Source organism: Vigna umbellata, chromosome 2, assembly GCF_029865625.1.
Source record: "Vigna umbellata cultivar VRB3 chromosome 2, Vumbellata_1.0, whole genome shotgun sequence".
NCBI classification, from domain to species: domain Eukaryota; kingdom Viridiplantae; phylum Streptophyta; class Magnoliopsida; order Fabales; family Fabaceae; genus Vigna; species Vigna umbellata.
In genome coordinates this window covers 18,594,863-18,614,139 of record NC_142166.1, presented here as the reverse complement: position 1 = coordinate 18,614,139, position 19,277 = coordinate 18,594,863, and the positions used below count along the sequence as shown (strand labels likewise).

Here is a 19,277-nt window from a genome sequence, read left to right as displayed (position 1 = left end):
GCTGCTATAAGAAACCTGGATATACAGGTTGGTCAAATGGCCAAGAAGTTGGAAGAGATGCCTATCATAAGTTTTGGGGCTAATACTAAAGTTAACCCCAAAGAAGAATGCAAGATTATTGTGAGTGTGAAAGATAAGGGAGAGAAAGAAAAAGAAAAGTTGAGTGAGAAAGAAAAAGAAGAGAGTGAGAGAAAAGAAAAAGTTGAAAAAAAATTGAGAGAAAAAAAGAAAAAATAGATAAAAATGTTAATCACCCTAAAGAGAGACAATTAGGGTGCTTTGAGGAAATCTCTAGAAAATTGGGGATTAGAATTCCTGTGACTGAAACATTACAACAGATTCCTGAATATGCTAAGTTTTTTAAAGAAACTCCTCAAAAGAAAGAAATATTTAGAGGAGGACACAATACAGGTACAGGAAGAGTGCAATGTGATCTTACAAAAGACACTTCCTCCTAAGGTTGAAGATCCAGGAAGTTTCACTCTTCCGTGCACTATTGGGAGTCATAAAATAGGGAAAGCCCTAATTGATTTAGGGTCCAGTATCAATTTGATGCTTGATGAGTGCATATTTATGCCCACATTTATGCTTTAAAATTTAAATTTTTGATGAGATATTTGTGCTTAAATGGTTGATTTAAAGAAGATTTATGATGATTGGATTGATTGTGTTTGGAAATAAAAGGGGCGTAAAAACTGTGTTTTAGCGCATAAAGTATTCTTGGATGTTCTAATGTTTATTTGTGCAGCTGAAATTATAAGTTCTATTGGTCCAAATGGCAATTCAAGGCCCAAAATCAGGTTTTATTTGAAAAATAATGTACAGATGGGCCAAACAAGAAACTTTTACCCTTGCACCTCCCAATTTCCCTACATACACCCCTCTCCTCTTAACCAGGCCCAATACTAAGCCAAACAGTAACCCTATTCTGAATACACCTCCTAAATTTTCCTACCCATACCCCTCATACCACTAACTAGTCAGACTTCACCAGATCATGCCACGTGGCAATCCACCATTAACAAATTGAACCACCAAGATGATGTCATGTCATTAATCCTTTGCCCACCAAATAAACCAACCAGAACATGCCACCTTATGCCTCTTGCCACGTCAGCCTTGTCTTCTCTAACAGAGAAACCCTAATCTCGTCAGGACACCACGCCGCCATGAAGTCGCTGCTATCCTCCTTCTTCATCGCGAGTTCCTCATCAGGCCGCCACAATCTTCATCTTCTCCGCCATGAACACACCTTGTTGTCGTGCCGCATCCTCGCTGTCATCTCCTTCGCCGAACCCTTCGCGCCAATGTCGTCGCTGCTTCAAAATCCTTCATCGTCATCGCGCCTCTGTGAGTTCTTCCCGCTGCCACACCGTACGGCTACCATCAACACGCGTCAGCCTTCGCTGTGAACCTCTATGGCCGCCGCAACAATCTTGCACCGTCATCTTCTCCAGCGTCGAACAGCAAGCCCTTTCCCCAATCTGAAACCCTAATTGGGAGGGAAGAGCTCTGACACGTGGCAGTGCATTATTGGTCGCGTCCTTTCTCTGGTCAAAGCTGGTCAATAGGGGTTCTAGTGTAATTTTGGAGAATTCTGAAGGGGCTAAAGTGCAGATAAAGGAAATTTCAAGGCTTATGCGTAATTTTGGAAATTCAGAAAAGCTAAAAGATAAAATTCAGTTGTTGAATTAATTTAATTTGGGAATATCAACAGAAAATATCTTCCAAATAATGTTATAATTATCTAAATCTTTTTGTTATTTGGAAGATATAAGATAAAAGATTCTATCAACTGAATATTCAGAGTCCAAGCCCAATCAAGCCCTATATAAAGAGACCTAGGGGAGGCACAAAAGGGACTTCACTTCACTTCACTTCATTCATTCATTCACCACTTTTCTCTCTTATTTCATCTGGTATTCAACTCCATTCATGGAGAGCTAAGCATCTAGGGCTATTCTGTTGTAATTCCATTATGGATTCTGAGGTTAGATTGAGATAACGCAATTGTTTATTTTATTTATTGATTTAAGTTGTTCTCTCTCTATGTCTTTCATCTCTCTATCAAATTAAAAGCAAAGATTTTTGCATCAAAATGTGTTTGAATCTACATGCATATTGATTATATGAGTTCTAGGGTTTCTAGGTTTAATTGCGAATCTACTTTGATTTAATTTAGGAACTTTCATATGATTAAATGGTTTTTACTATCAATTGAGAATGTACTTTGATTGATTAGTAATAATTTCAATTATAATCAATTGAGAATTTACTTTGATTGATTAACTTTTAATTTGGTTAGGACATTTAAGACTAGACATGATTAAACACAATAGGATTTGATTGAGAATGTACTTTGGTTGAATTCATTGTGAATAATCTAGAAAGGTTTTGCATTTGATTGAGAATTTACTTTGGTTAAATGCATGATCGCCCTCAAATTAATTAAGAATGTACTTCAATTAATTTGGAACTTAAATAATAATCAATTGAACAATTATCTGTGAATAACCGATGATGAATCTATCTTGGAAAAGCAATGGAATTAGCCTATTTCATTATAATCGTTTTTAAGTTTCTTATTTGTTCTTTAAACTTTCTCCAAACATCATTTTTATTCTTGAACATTGCATTGCATTCATAAGATTCAAATATTAAAAGGCAATTTCGTATTCTTTGGGAGACGACTCAGGGTTACTTTAACCCTATCTACTTTCTTGAATACTACTTGGCAATACTGAAGTTACCTTGAAAAGAAGTATTAATTTGATAGCTTCAACGACAGCCTATCAATGCCCTTATCTGTTCTTGAAAAGATTGGTGGTCTGAAAGTCAAACCTACTAGAATGACTTTGTTTATGGCTGATGGATCCACCAAAAAGCCCTATGGTGTGGTGGAAGATGTGATGGTTCAAATTGACAATCTCAGATTCTTGGTAGACTTTGTGATCAAGGAGATGGGGGAAGATTTGGAGATCCCTATTATTCCTTGAAGGCCATTCATGAAAACGACCAAGGTTATCATTAATGTTGATGATGGAACTATAACACTTAAAGACCAAGAAGAGGAGGTGATCTTCAACGTCTTCAATGCTGAGCAGCGAATCCAAGTAAAGAAGACTAGTCTCAAGACTTCAAGTGGAGATACATCAGAGGCCAGTACTAAAGCTGCCAAGCCAAGTAAGAAAGGTAAAAAGTATTTTTTGTCATAGGTAAAAGAGGAAGAAAAAGACAACAAAGGAAAAAGTGTTCATCAAGACTTCCTGGAGAAACATGAAGAATTTAGACCAGACATTCCAGTGAGATTAAACAAAAAGTTGTGGGTTGTGAAAGAACACAGAAGTGATAGACTGATAGAGATTGAATCTCCAATTTCTAGGAGAACCAAGAAGGTGAAGTGGAAGTTATGAAGGACTATTGGTGTGGAGAAGGAAAAGACAACACCAAAATCAGAGATATGACATGAACTTATTGGGTCAAGCTAGTGACGTTATAGAAGTGCTTGCTGGGAGGCAACCTAGTGTTTTACAAACTTTTATCTGTTTATTGTTTCTTTAAATTTTTAATTTTTTTCTGTTTATTTTTTGTTTGCTTTGGGACAAGCTAGTGATGTTAAAGAAGCGCTTGCTGGGAGGAAACCCAGTATTTCTGCATTTTTTATTTTGTCTGTTTCTGTTTGTTTGAGTCCAATGTGCTTAACCTGTAATAACTGAAGGTTTGAGGGGTGAAGAGATATTATTTGATTGATTTGAGTGTTGTTGTGAGGGTTAGGGAAAAGAAACTGGAAAAATTCTAAGTTGAATCTGAGAACTCAAGGCCAGGACCACCCAAAACAAGCTAAAAAGCAAAGGGGGAAAAGTGTCGCCCGCCGCTTGAGCGTCCTTTGAGGGGCGCCCGAGGGGCACGACTGCGGACTTGGTTTTTAAGTTGGGGCTTGAGCGGGATTTTGGCCCACTTCATTCTTTTTACACTCTAGGGTTTGCCCAAGCACACTCTCTCAGATTCTCCTCACTCTATCCCCCTAAACACCTCTCTCAAGTCCTCTCTTCACTTTTCCCCTTCACTTTTCCACCAAAAACCCTATTTCTCACTTGATTTGCACCTCTCAACCATCAAAGTTTGGGGTTTTTGATTGTGTGGCTGCTAGGGGACAAATTTGTGCACTTAAATTGAGCTTCACTCTCTGTTTTCTTGTCTCCAACCAATTAAGTTCTTGTTATGTTATGGATTGAGCGCTGCTCAAGCGCCCCTTAAGGGGCGCCCAAGCGGCGAGCGGCAGTGGCAGATTTGTTTGCTTTTTTGATTGTTCTATTTTGTTTTGGTTGTTTGATTCTGTGTAGAAATGGAATCTTCTTCAGGCAAAAGAATTAAAACCCTTGGTTCCAAAGAAAAGGGGACAAAGAGGAAGGAGAAGGAGCAGTTTTACCCAAACAAGTTCAGAATCCCTACTCATGAAAGATACTTCCCACAAGTGGAGGGAAGAAAATTGCTAATGGAAAGGAAGGTGGCCTCCATACCATCCTTAGCTCCCCAGTTTGAAAGGGAGCTGAACAATAGAGACTGGGGCCACCTGGTAGTCTACCTGTCTCCCGTCAATGTTGACATAGTCAAAGAGTTTTACGCAAATGTTAAAGCATTGGGGGGGAAAAGATGAGACGTACTTCAGCTACGTGAGGGGTAAGAGGATTATTTTTTATGTTGATGCTATTAACTGCTTCCTTGGTGTAGAATGGGAGGGGCAGCAATGTCAGTTTGCCTCGTCCATGCTGGAAGGGGTAGATTATGAGGATGTAGAGCGAACCTTATGTGTGCCTGGAGGGCATTTTTAGAGGAACAGGTTTGGGGCACCCATCCACCTTACTAGACCTCATCTGATGCCTCTGGCGAAGTATTGGATGGCATTCTCTCATGCCAACATCCAGCCCTGCTCTCATATTTCTGACATCACTGTTCATAGGGCTATCCTCCTCTATTGTATTCTTAGAGGCCTTAATGTTAACATAGGCCAGGTCATAGCTGATGAGATCCAGAGTTGTGCCCGTGGTGCAACCAACAAGGCACCCCTGGGACATCCTTCATTGATCACCCACCTTTGTGAGGCTACAGGCATTGATGTTTCTAGGCCACCACTGGAGCGTCCAAGAAAGGAGCTAGACGCAGCTTACTTTACTCACTATTGTGTAGTGGATGAGCCAGACCATCCAAAGCCACCACCACAGCAGCCCAGGGCACACAAGAGGGAGCCACCACCAGCTTAGGAGCAAGTTCATAAGGTCGCTCCTTTCCAGATGCGGGACATGTACTATTCTCTGCTGGATGCTAGGATGGCTGCCGTATACAGGGAAGAGCAGGCGCTGCTGAGGACGTTGACGTCCGCATTCCCTGAGAGACAATTCATGTCTCAGGATGAATTTGCAGCTTATGTGGCCTGGCTTGCTGACCCAGCACAGGAGGATGATAGAGTTGAAGCTTCGGCCATGGATGAGGATGCTGAGGATGAGGATGAGGATTCTAATTTGTATTTGGCACCTACTGAAGGGTGCCATCTTTGTTATGAACAGGATTTATTTTATTTTTCTATTTTTGTGTTATTTGCTTTTATTGACTGTATTTTGTTTCTGTTTTATTAGTTTCCTTTTTAATTATTTTCTTTGTATTGTACTTTGCTTTAATGGACTACAGTGCTTTGGTTCACCTGTGATTGTTTTGTGATGGGTATTTCTTTGTGATATTCTAGTGTGTGGATTGATGTTGAGATGATGCATGATGTGTTGATATACAGGTAATAATTCACAGAGTATGAAACAGATGCTTTAGGTAAAGTTTGAATGAGATACTAAGCAGGGTGTCTTTTCTGAATTCTGGGACTTGAGAGTTTACTTGTGTGAGTTTTGGGCTTCAGAGTTTTTGTGAATAATTGCTATTACTTTGGAAGCATGAATGATTTTGTCCAAATTTGTTGTGATTGAACTACTTGCTTACAGGTTTCATATGATCAAGGCCATCTTTTGTTTTCCTTGATTCTTTTAGCCTTCACATGATTTTATCCACTGAAAAGAAAACAATTTGTTTGCCCTTTGAACCTTGAGCCTTATGCATGTTTTGAAAACCCTTTTTAAAAAATCTTTACCTTGAGTTAAGTTGAGAACATTTGGTGAGGTATTGGTAAAGGTTCAAGTTTGGGGTTATTGGGAAAATTGAAAAGAAAAAGCATTGAGCTAAGTAGTGAGTACTTGAAAAGCAAAAGAAAAAGAAAAATGAAAAGAAAAGAAAAGCTCAATCCAAGGGAAAGCTGGAAAAGAAAGTAAGTTTGTATGCTTGAATGATAAATCACAAATGTCTCTCTTAACTTAAGGATTTTACTGACTAGAAAAACCAATTTCCTTCTTAGCCCAGCCAAGTTACAAGCCATGAAAAGCTCTTGTGATGAAAACTTGCTTGTGAGTTTGTTTGATTGTGGTTAAATGAAAGGCAAAGTTAATTTGTGTGACATTGTGATAGTAGAGTGAAAAAGACACCAACACCTCACTATATACTTGTGAGTTGAGTGATACACTTTTGAGTGCTTGAGTGATACACTTTTGAGTACTTGAGTGAAACACTTTTCTTGGTGAGGAGTACTTCTTTGATTTTTGATTGCATCTCTGCTTGGTTGATTGATCATCCTTAAAGATAGCATCTGTTGAAATACATGAGCATCACACTAATTTTAATTGATTAAGGCATCTGTACATCTTAACTGACATTTGTATGCTGAGTTGATCAAAGTGATTTCTTGTCTGGAAGAAAAAGTTTTTGAAAAAGGTTGAGTCATTGTAGTGATTGTTCTGAAAAGTTAAGTTACAATCTGTTTTGCTTGAGAACAAGCAAAGTTCTAAGTTTGAGGTTGTGTTAACGGTTGAAAATACTGTTATCTGTTATATAATTTTGATACTAAATACACCCTTTTCTACTTAGAAACTTGCTTGTGATAAGTGTGCAAACGAGTTGTTTATACACTTATAAATGAGCTCAATCTTGTAATTATTCATGTTGTTCCTCATTGAAAAGTTGTAATAGGTAGTAGATTGTTATGTAAAATATTGTACAGGAAAGGGTGTGTTATTTGGACTCTGTTAACCAATTTTCGCAAAGCGAAAGCCAAAATTCGCACTGCCAGAAGAAGGAAATTCGCATAGCACACCAATACTTGTGCGCTGAGCGAATAACATCAGTTAAAGTGCAGTAGTTAAGAAAATTCGCATAGTGCACCAGTACATGTGCGCTGAGCGAATTAATGAACTTAAGTGGCTTTAAAAGACGTGACAGAAAGACAGAAATTATCTTCTGACACACGAAGAAAGCGAGAAAAATACTGGAGAACTAAGGAGACGATCAGGAGACCTTCCAAGACATCAAGACTTCACTTTCTGCAAGGAATTGTTGTAAAGAGTACGTTTGAGATGTATAGGATAGACTTAATTTTTTGTTCATTGGAATTGGTTGTATGACAACACATTAATGTAAATTTCCTATGCAATATATGTTTATGTTCTTGTTCTTTTCTTGACTTGCCTTTGATTATAGGGAAGTATAATTCTCTTTAAAATTTCTTTTGTACTGGAAGTATTTTTAGAACCAGAAACGTAAGAAAAGAAACTAAAAGTAACTACGCTAGGAATAGCTTCTGTCCTTTTGGTCATTCTCAACATATGAATTTAATGCAAAATTATCTGCTGAAGTAATTAAGAAATTAATAATTCAATAGATAATTTTAGAACTTATTTTAAGGAATTAAACCAAGATACTCTTATGTGAATGCTTGAACAGAGAATGTATGTTGTCCATGATTTTACTATAATGTTAGTCAAAGACCAATTCCAATGATCTTTTATCGTATTTTTCAATCTTAATTTTTACGTTGTTAATTTCACCAATTTCCAAATTGAAATCACAAATGTTATCATCAGTAATTGATCTTGATAAATAATTTTAATTGAATAACGTAACTCAAATTCCTTTGGGAGAACGATACTCTTAACTTAATTCACTATATTACTTGAACGATTTGGTATATTTGCCAAAAAGTTATCAGCTTGGAATCATGTTTTTCTGTTAAGTTGTGTGAATAAGAGAGTTGAGGTTGAATTTGATGATTTTATGACTAATTCTCTTTGTTTTGATAGAAAATGAGTTAATATGGAAAGCAGGGAAACCACCGCTCGCCGCCCGGGCGCCCCTTTTTGGGTGCTTGAGCGCCAACAGCACGAAGCTTGGGCGTCCTCTGGAAGGCTTAAGCGTAGGAAGTGTCGCTCACCGCCCGGGCACCCCTGTTGGGGCCCTTGAGCGCCAAATGTAGAAGGCTTGGGCGATCTTTGAGAGGCTTGAGCGTGGAAGACCACCGCTCGCCGCTCGGGCACCTAAGTGGGGCGCTTAAGCGTCATTCTCCTGGGCTTGGGCTTTATTTCTGTTTTGCTTCCATTCTATTTAAAGGACCCAGGCGTCCTAGGTTTGATATCTTTGGTTGGAGCAGCACAACAACACACTTTTCCATTCTCTGAAGGTAGATTTGGATGCAAAAGCGTTCTTCCTCTACTTTTAGGGTTTTACTATCTCATGCTTTTCCATTATTCATCTAGTTTCTCCATGTCTATGGGGAACTAAACTCTATTTGTTGTTGGGAGATGATGTAACCTTGTGAACTCTCATGTACTTGAATTGATTCTTAATTCCATACATTTTTTCATTAATTGTTAGAGTAATTCATCTATGCTTATTACATGCTTTCTTTAACTCATTCATCGCATGATTTATGAATTGCATGAGTGCCGGGAGGTTCCTTACAATTCAGGTTCTTGTTGAATTCTCCCAAGAGTAATATTTCTCAGGGATGAGGGTATGAGTATTGGTCGTCTTGAGCTCTTGATCTTCACATTTAATCACTAGGAATGCTAAGAATTGCATGAACTGGTGGTTAAGGACATGCTTATTCGCCGAGGGATCGGGTTTAGGTGATTTAGTGATTGATGTTAACATTAATACATAAAGAAGAATTCTAACATACATGAGAGGGAACTTGGTGAAATCTAACCCCAACAACATACTCATCTCATTATAAACAACATCCGTTCATCTTTGTGTTACTCTTCTATTGATCAAATTGCATTCATATTTAATTTTTTGCTTCTGCATCTTAAACCAATGATCTCATTTTATTTAAGTCTTAATTAATCGAGTCATCACACAACTATTTTGTGTCGAGAGTCTTCTGGAATACGATACTTGGTCTTACCATTTTATATTACTTGTGTGATTTGGTACACTTGTAAATCCATCAACAGTTGTAGATAGGCCCAGAGCAAAAACAAATTCAAATAATTTATCCAAAGGTTGAGCTTCATTGATCTTTAACTTAATAATTTTCATAAATGAAATTTAGACCTTCATATTTGACTATTTTCTTTGTCATGTTTAGTGTAACAAGTAGTCATATTCCTAAACATATGGGTACTACACATGTCTTGGATCAGAGATGATTGGACTGAGGTAATAATATATCTTTCACATCTTACAAATCACATTTAACTTTTAACATAGAATGAAAATATAGTAAAGTTATCTTGTTTTTATAGTGGCTCAACAATTCATCACAAATAATAGAGGCCACAATGATGAAAATACGACAGGAATGTGCAACATATCTTTTGGAGAGATAAAGTTAGGTCATAAAGTAATTTACTTTCAATACTTTGTATTTTGATAACTTTAGTTTTTAGTTTGAATTATGACAACTTTAGTTTATAGTTTGAATTATGATTAGTTCAAACTTTGTTCATATGAGTTTTCGATATATGAAATGCCAAAACTGGTTTTCTGCTTTTTAGGTTTGGTAAAACTCTAAAAACGAATCTTTTATTAAAAAGACATGAGGGACATCGAAAAGTGCATTTTTCGACACAATGTCGAAAGTACATTTCTGACGTCAATTGACGTTGAAAAGTGCACTCTCAGATGTCAAAAAGCTTGCAATGCTAATTATAGGAGAAACCATTGTTAAGCGGGCAAGGCGTGGTCTAGCAAGAAGGACGTTGGAAGGATGAATTATTACGTCCAACACTTTCCATTTAACATTCCAAACACCACATAGAAATTTTCGCTAAGCGGGCTTGGTGTGTCGCTCAGTGCTATAGGACGTCAAAATTCACTATTTTTCGACATTAATCAACATCTTTTTTACCTTCTGACGTCAAATTGGCATCCCTTAATATTATGTCAATGTTTTGGCAGAGTTAAAGGTCGAAAATAACAGACATCAAAGCTATTTTTTGTAGTTGTGTGAGTACTTTAAAACACTCTTAGTTCTCCTAGTCAATCTAACTAATTGAGTTTTCTAAACTACTCCTAGTTCCCCTAGTCAACCTAATTAGTTGAGTATTCTAAACCACTCCTAGTTTCCATAGTCAACCTGACTAGTCTAAGTTTACCCACTCCTGGTAGTTGAGTATTATAAACACTCTTAGTTTACAACCGAGTATTGTCAACCAGTCCTAGTAAGCTAGTCAATCCTTATTAGAGCTTTTTTCTTAATATAATGAAATAATGCAAACACATTCAGTGCTTGTTTACAATTATAGATTTGGATGACTCTCACAGAGAGGATAAATACAATACAATACAATCTTTGAACATATGAGATTCTTCCTCTTAGGTTGAAGAGCATAAGACAATACACGCTTTGAGGTAGAGTAAAGATGATGTTTAATGATCTTTCTTGAGCATATTCTCTTTTTTTTCTCTCTTTCTCTTTCTCTCCTTTTTCTCTCTTCTGTTTTCACCCTCTTCAACTTCAACAACCTCTTCTCTTCATTGGATCTTCTTTCTATAGCCTTCTTGAGAAGTGATTGTTGGACACACAGTTGACTTCTGGATAAACTTCATAGTCTTTTTATGTAGTCAGACTCAAGTCTACTGATACGATGCCCTTGAACCTATCAAATTAATACTACTTTTCAAGGCAACTTCAGTATTGCCAAGTCAGTAGTCAAGGAAGTAGATAGGGTTAAAGTAACCCTGAGTCGTCTCCCAACGAATACAAAATTGCTTTTCAATATTTGAATCTTATGTCAATCGTCACAAATTCACTTTAAATCAATCATTTAAGTAGAAGAATCTCTTCAAAAATTTGAATTTTAAAACATAAATGTGGGCTTAAATATGCACTCATCGTCTACATTACAACATGACAATGCTTTATTAGTGCTTTTATTCAAATGTGCTTGTATGACCCTTTTAGTGCAAAGCTTGAGAAAACATCCTAAGAATGTATTCTTATCTCTCAATGTCTTTCTATTCTTTATGCAGTGCTTCTAAATAAAGCTTTTGTATTGACATTACCTGCACAAATAACAAGAACAAAGCATGCAAGCAGAGAGATAATTTTTCATACAACATTAAATGTTTTAACGTGTATAATCATTAAGCACATTACGTGTTCAATACATTTTGTCACATGTCAACACGTTTTGATAAAAACAATGTTCAAAGGCAAGGGGTACTTTGGTACATTATGATATGATCTTTGAAGCCTTTTTTTTCGTAACTTCGTCTAGACACAAATACATCCTCTAGCAATGCTTAGCATCATAACTTGATGTTCAGATGCCTTACCATTTTATTTAAGCGTAATGATGATTAGACACTCTGTTAAGATTTCTATAGTGTTTGACGCTCTTTATGTCTTAAGACTTAGGAATGTTAGAGATATTATATTATTATGTATCTCTTGAGAGCCTTTAGCGCATTATTCTGATATCCTAGATAACACATTTTGTTAGACGCTTGATGGCTTTCCACATTTGTATGCTGAGTTTTTAAGTATTAGCGTTTATCTCAACATTCAAATAGATTATGTTTCTATTGTATCAAATGTTGCTTTCATTTAGATAGAGTTTTTGCCACAAACATTGTATTCTTTATAAACGTTTATCTTACTGGATATAATGTTATATCTGATAGACACATATCTTATCCAGTATCATCCTTTAGTGCATGTCACCATTAACCATTATATCTTGTGATCAATATTTCGTTGAGTGTTGTTTGTTAAACCTCAAAACTTGAATTGTTGGACAGTCTAACCTTCCAAGACGATCTTGTCCCAATATAAAATTATTCATTATTTTTAGAATTAGAATGAAAATTCTTCATTATTTTTAAAATTAGAAGAAAAATTCTTCATTATTTTAAAAATTATAAGAAAAATTATTCGTTATTTTCAAAATTTGAAGGAAAAATTCTAATTTATTTATGAAATTAAAAGGAAAATTCTATTTTATTTTTAAAATTAGAATGAAAATTCTTTATTATTTATAAAAATAAAATAAAAATTCTTCATTATTTTTAAATCAACTTTAACCTTATTTTTTATATGTAGAAAAAATCAAACATAAAATAATAATTATATTCAAATAACATAGTTGGAGTTGGTTTAAAAATAATGAAAATATTTAATAAAAAAGTGAATTTTAATAAAAATTTAATTTAATCTCAATTTAGAGATTGACAAAATTGGAAATGAATTGAACAAAATTAATAAAAAAAATATGTCTAAATTAAACAAAAATAACAAAAATTGGGATTAAATTGAATACAAGACATTAACACGTGGCACTGACGCTGACACATTAACAATCACATGTTAGTGTCAACTTCACGTGTCAGCTACCAGGAGTCAACTTAACACTCAATGGGCAGATTTTCAAGAAAGCTATAAATAGACAGACGTATGAAGAAAAGACAAGAAAGATAACGAAGTGAATATATCTCCTTGTTGTGATCTCTATGTTCATAATTCATAAATCGGCTAAAGCTTTCAAGTGAAAAGAGAGTGAAACACCTTCAAGATTTACAAATTATATTGTAACTAAAACATATTATCTCGTAGAGAGTTATCCATCTATATCTTGTTGTATATCCCGTTGTGGATTTGTAGAAGTGGTTAGAATACTTGTAAACCAGAAGTGGTTCAAGTACTTGCAAACTAGGAGTGGTCAGAATACTTGCAAACCAAAAGTGGTGAAACTTGACTAGGCAATGTATCAAGGAGATACTAGAATTGTCTAGGATACCAGGAGTGGTGAGAATACTCATTGTAAACCAAAAGTGGTGAGAATACATGTGTAATCTTCGATAAGATTAGTGGAACCTCTCGAGAGTTCTTAAGGGAGAACTGGACGTAGCTTAGTTAGAATGAACCAGTATAAAAATACTTCTTGTTCATTGTTTTACTTTACAAATCCTTTCTTAAAAAGCTTCTTACAAAACTTAGTGTTTGCACAACTTTTCAAAAAGGCCTTCATAAATAACTTTTTAGACGCTAAATTAATAAACATATTTCTTAATAATGTTCACTACATTGTTCTATAGATTATATTCTTCCACAAGCTTTGCTAAACAACAATGGCCTCTTGATAACTTACTTCATTATACTCGTTAGATGCTACATTATGAAAAGAATTTCAAAACATTATTCAAACTCTCTTATAGTATTTTCTTGTGGTTTCAGTGATGCTAATACTGAATATTGACTTGACACGTAAACAACTTTTTTTAAAATTGAGAAAAAATCTAAAAAAATAATTTTTTTTTAAAAAGTAAAAAAAGTCATGAATTGACACGTGACACACACAGTTCATTTGTCGTTAACAATATAGACGATGTTATGAAAAAGGACCAAATTGAATATAAATTATGAAAATTGGAATCACATTGAACACTCGAAAAAAACAAGTCTCACATTGAACAAAATCGATGAAAATAAGGACCAAAATTGATATTAAGCCTTTTTATTAATTTAAATATATTTTTCTATATCTAAACTTGTTTAATTAATAATTATATATCTAAATTTTAATATGTCTACAACTTTTGTCTATATTACTAAATTTAATATTTTTTATGTATTGGAACTATTTTAACCACGGGAACCAACAACTAATTTAACCTTAATAAATACTTGTTTAAAAGTAATTTATTTAAATAAAATCTAATAATTTATTTAGAGTTAGATTAAAAATATTTCAAAAAAAAATGTAATAAAAATATCAATATGATATTTATATAAAAATTAAATTTGATCTCGATTTAGAAATGAATAAAATTGTTTCATTTTTTAAAAGAAATTTGAGATTGAATTAAATCAAAAGAACAAATATATAGACTAAATTAAAAACAAGATACTAACATTGTTACCGTCAAATGTTACACTAACAATGCGACATGACATATACTAACAATGCGACATGACATAACATTAACCTCGTATGTAGATAATTATTGTTTTTAAATTAAAAGAAAAAAAATAAAAGAAACTAACACATAAAGTAATTTGTACAGTAATAATGAAAATGACTTAATTACACATATGTTTTTTCAAAAATTGATACTAAAAATTGAAAGACCTACTTAAAATATTTTAAAGAAATATAAATATAGCCGTGATGCATGATCTTACTTCTTTCATTTTCTTTTGAAAGATAATTGTTATCTTTATAGATCAACGGCCAAATATATACTATATTTAATATCTTTTGATGAAATTATGTAATTGCTTATTAATGATATTTATAATGCTATAATTGGATGTTACAATTTAAATGTATGAATAACTAAATTGATAATTGTGTGTAAAAAATATATTTTATGGGTCTTTCACATTTTCCCCATATCTTTTATAACTTTGATGTTAGTACATTTAGTATTTTCTGTCTTAAATTAGTAGAAATTATGTAAAATTGCTTTATAAAATAAGATTAGAGCTTTTAACATAAATTTAAAGAATAAAAAAAATAAATATTGCATTGATTTCAATTTCCGAATTAAAGAATTATAAGAACCTCTTAAACGATTAATAAAGGCAGAAAAGGTTTTGTACAAAATAAAAATAGACTAAATTATAAATTTCGAAATTATCCTTTTTAAAATATCAATGATAAAACATAAAATAGCAATTCTTTTTAAAATATTGGTGATAACTTTTAGTAGTTACAATAATTTTTAAGAATTAAAAAGTTCTTTATCTTTTAACCTTTTGACAGCTAAAATCAGGAAACATTTAGAAAGTAAGTGCACTTTATGGCAATTTTTAAATGCTTTATTCTTTTTAAAAAACATAAAAACTGAATTAAGCTTTTAAAAAATAATAAGTAAATCCTATTAGAAAAAAATGACAAAATTAGTAATTAAATAAAATAATATATTCTAAGCTTGTAAACCCATATGGTTGGACTAAATAAACCCTACTGAAGCTCTGAAAAATCCCTCGTTCTTGTGAGGAAAAAGAAAACAACATTGGAAGAAGAAGAAGAAGATTACGATGGCAGGAACTTTGCTAGGGATGCCAGGTCCATGGGCGGAGGATTATCGCGAACCATCTGATCCCTATACAACTAAAATTGGAGGACTCCCTGTACACACCACTAACCCTTTTCTTCTCTTCTTTTCTCTTCAACTACTCACAATTTTTCAATGCTAAATTCTTGTTAGTGTTTCAATTCTGTCAATTTCGTTTTAAGATCCTCATCTTTTCGTTCAAGTAATTTTAGCATCTTTGACAGGACTGGCCCCTCCCCATAAACGCCGATTTGCTACGGTGCGCCTTGTGCGCCGGCCAACTCTGCCTGGTGGCGCAGGTTTACGCTCCCCTTTCTCAACACCGCACCCTCTTCGTTCTCGGTTGCATCTCGCCCGAATGTGGAACCGTTTGCCGCGTTCTTCGAGTTCAGAACATTGCTGACTTGGACTCCTCTCAACGAAAACAACCTGCGTCCGATGGTGAAGTTCCGTGTGCCAACGTGTCGGATGACGAAGACGTAGGTGACATGGATTTTGAACAACTGGGTAAGGCTCTCTTTGAAGCCGGGACTGCGGCTTCCAATACCAAGCGCAAGAAGCCGCGGAAAAAACGACAGAACAAGGCCCCTTCATCTTCTCTACATCCAAAACCGACAGCTTTGGTTCAAAATGACGTGCCTGGTGATTGTTTGTGTAATTGGTAGATGCTAATTAACGCAACTCTAGTTTTTTTTTTTTTTTATGTAATTGGTTTGTTTGTTGGGTGGTTGTTTTCAGTGGTGCCCTGTTTTTATATATACGCACAGGAAGAGTCTTCCTCTCTGGATCTTAGTGCTATATGTTCTAGCTACTCGTCGCTTTCTCTTAAGGAGGCTGGAAGTGATGTTGAGGATCCTTCACAACCGGAAGAAGCCTGGGAAAAGGAGCATTATGAGTATGATAAAGCTTTGACTGCTGATAGAACTTACCTCAAGTTCAAGAAACGATTGGATGCATATCCTGAACAATGTTTTAGGTATGAACAAATGACAATTTGGAGTAGACTATCGTCCCCCCGACATGTTGCATATTTGGATCTCAGTCCTTGTTTAAGTTTGAGTTACTCATGGATTAGAATCCCACCCGGGTGATAAATTAGGATAGTGTTTTTATTAGAGTGTGTGATTCTGATGAGGCATGTTATTGGTTATAGAATTATTTACCACAGATATATAATTTCTCCCAGTCATTGTAATGGTAGGTAGTTGCCACAGTTGCACATGATCTTGGTTTTATGAACAGGCAATAGTAAGTGTATAAACCAACTGAGTCAAGGAAGTTTGGGTTTTCCATCCATTTTTTCGTCTCCCTTTAATATAAGGGGGAAGCATAGCAACTAAGGTTGCTAAATACATTGATTGGTTGTGCGTTTGAGCTATCATACTATTATATATATTTTGCATAGCATCAAATCTTTGATTTTCTCTGCTCTACTCCCTCCCCTTCCTATCTTTCTCTCCCCTCCTGTTTTTTGGGGGCCTAATAACATTACTTTGTGTAGATATTCGTATGGTGGGAGGCCAATTTTAGCTGCAGTCGATGAAATAAACCCTGGCAATTGCAGACTATGTGGCAGACCAAGGCAATTTGAGATGCAGCTGATGCCTCCATTACTATACTTTCTACAGGAAGCTCTTGGTGAACGAAGACATTTGGTGGAAAAGTGGGATTGGATGACCCTTATTGTATATACTTGTTCAGAGGTTTGTATTCTTCCCTTGCCAACTGGTCTAGATATCAATTCTTTACCAATTTATAAGATTCAGGATTTAAGAAAAGCTCTCTGGTCATAAACCCGTTAAATAACAGTTGTCTTTAGTGTCAACCAGGAAAGTTCTGTCAAAAATGCTCACAGATTAAAAAATGCAGATTCAATGGGTGTATAAGTTATCATTGTTTTTGTTTGTGGTAAAGTAGTGAAATTTAAGACTAACTTAACCTTACAAAATTTGTTTTTAATGTGAGGACTGCATCTGCATATATATTATAATTAGGTTTTATCTTTAGTCGAGATAAGCTTTTCAACACACTCTCTCATGCCCGATAACACAAGACCCAACAAACTTGATTAAGATAGGCTCTGATATCATGATAGTAAGTGAATTTATATGGCAATCTTAATTTCACTATCTTGTAATTTTTGCACTCTACTTATGTATTATGATTTTGACTGAGAAATGAATATCTCAAGCGTGAGATTAAATATTTATAGGTGGTCGAATAGGAGTGTAATAGTGGTGACACAATCCAATAGGATTGAGAAATGAATATCTCAAGCGTGAGATTAAATATTTATGGGTGGTCGAATAGGAGTCTGATAGCGGTGACAATCCAATAGGAGACTGATAGCGGTGACACAATCCAATAGGAGTCTGATAGCGGTGACACAATGGTCCCAACTAATCTTGCTAGGGTAGTCTTTTTAATGACTTTGGTACCATGTTAAAGTAATGAAGTTTAAACTTAATTCAATTTTACAAAATTGGTTTGTAAGATGAGGTTTGTAACTATTTATATACTATAATTTAAGCTTAACTCTAGTTGATGTGAGCCCTTCAACAATTTGAAATTTATGCATCAAGTGTTATCTATGGCATAAGGCCGAAATTCCTTCATCTAAAGACACCATTATGGTCTATGGCATTGCTATAGCAGACCCTTCTTAAAAAGTTGCTTGTAGTACTTAGCAAAGAATCTGCCATGGCAGCCATGGTGCTGCCAATTAACAACAATGTGTACAGCTGCAGAGAACTTGGGTTTTATGTCTTAGAGATTTGTTCTTTATTTCATGCAAGGATGTAGGGGTTAAATCCTTTAGTTAATGATGTGGATCTTGTGAACATGTCTTATTGGGCCTCTTATGTTCTAATCTTTGCTTTTGTTAGAGCTGTTCTGTAGAGATTGAACAAGCAAAGTCCAATATGGGATGGATTATAGCAGAGGAGGCAGTTGTAGCTCAATGTGAAGCATCCATGCCCGTTCAGCCTGGCTTTTTCTCATGATCACTGGCGTTGGTGTAAACAACGCAATACATTTCATGCTTACAGAAAATATTGACGTTTTTCAGAACCGATATATTATTTTGAGTGTTAAGAAAGTTATAGGTTGATCAAGAAAAGGAATTTAAAGAGTATGTTACTTAGTTCTGGAGTTGTATTTACAATGAAGATTTGGTGAGGTGAACTTCTGCCCTGCTACACATACCACTCCTGCCTTGAGCTCGGGAGCAACAAGATGAGTGTTGCATTCGCTGCATTCGCTATCTTTTTTTCTTTTTCTTTTTAATTTGTTTGAGTTTGAGGAATGGCTTCCCTCGGTCACAAATCGAAATTTGTAAATTCAGTGTCTGATTCGTTTGAATTTGTAAATTGGACATGGCCATATGTAGTCAATATCATAGCTGTTTCACAGAAGAATTTAATTAACTCTTGCTAGTAACGAATTTCTAATGAAATTATTATCTGAGTTTATTTTAGAATCGAATTTGTTGATGATAAGTGATTCTTGTATCTGTTTGTTTGTTGCCAGAAAAAAAAGGTATAGGCTTAATTATTCATTTGGTTCTTACTTTTGTAGAAAAGTGTCAAGTTGTTTTTTTAGTTTCTTTTTTTCTCAATTTGGTTATAACTATTTTAAAAGGTCATTTTCTTTAATACTATACCAACATTATTATTGCCATGTGTTATTTTATTTTTATTTTTACACAAGGTCAAGGGATGATCAGGTTAGGGACAATGTACTTCTTATTCGATCTACAACAAAAAAAAAATCTGATCTATTATTTGCATGGATAACTGTTTAAAAAACACCTGTGAATATTTTTAAAAATGTATATTTTATAAATTTATAAAATAAAATTTAATTTCAATTATAAAAACATATATAAAATATAATATAAATTAAAT

At 34.7% G+C, this 19,277-nt stretch overlaps 1 protein-coding gene and 1 pseudogene across 2 annotated transcripts; both read left to right on the top strand.

The window, feature by feature from the left end:
• Positions 1–4,766: 4,766 nt before the first annotated feature.
• On the top strand, positions 4,767–5,789 carry LOC148203547 (uncharacterized; annotated as a pseudogene).
• A 9,481-nt stretch (positions 5,790–15,270) lies between these two features.
• Positions 15,271–18,850, top strand: LOC124838507 (programmed cell death 2 C-terminal domain-containing protein). Of its 2 annotated transcripts, none has more exons than XM_088106349.1 (5): positions 15,271–15,448; positions 15,597–16,014; positions 16,111–16,348; positions 16,874–17,075; positions 18,271–18,850. In XM_088106349.1, exons 1-5 carry the CDS (start codon positions 15,356–15,358, stop codon positions 18,307–18,309), a joined length of 990 nt encoding a protein of 329 aa, XP_087962475.1. In that variant the 5' UTR covers positions 15,271–15,355; the 3' UTR covers positions 18,310–18,850. The 2 variants fall into 2 exon arrangements, with proteins under 2 accessions (XP_087962475.1, XP_047170081.1); XM_047314125.2 differs by having other exon boundaries at positions 18,258–18,850.
• The last annotated feature ends 427 nt before the right edge of the window (positions 18,851–19,277 follow it).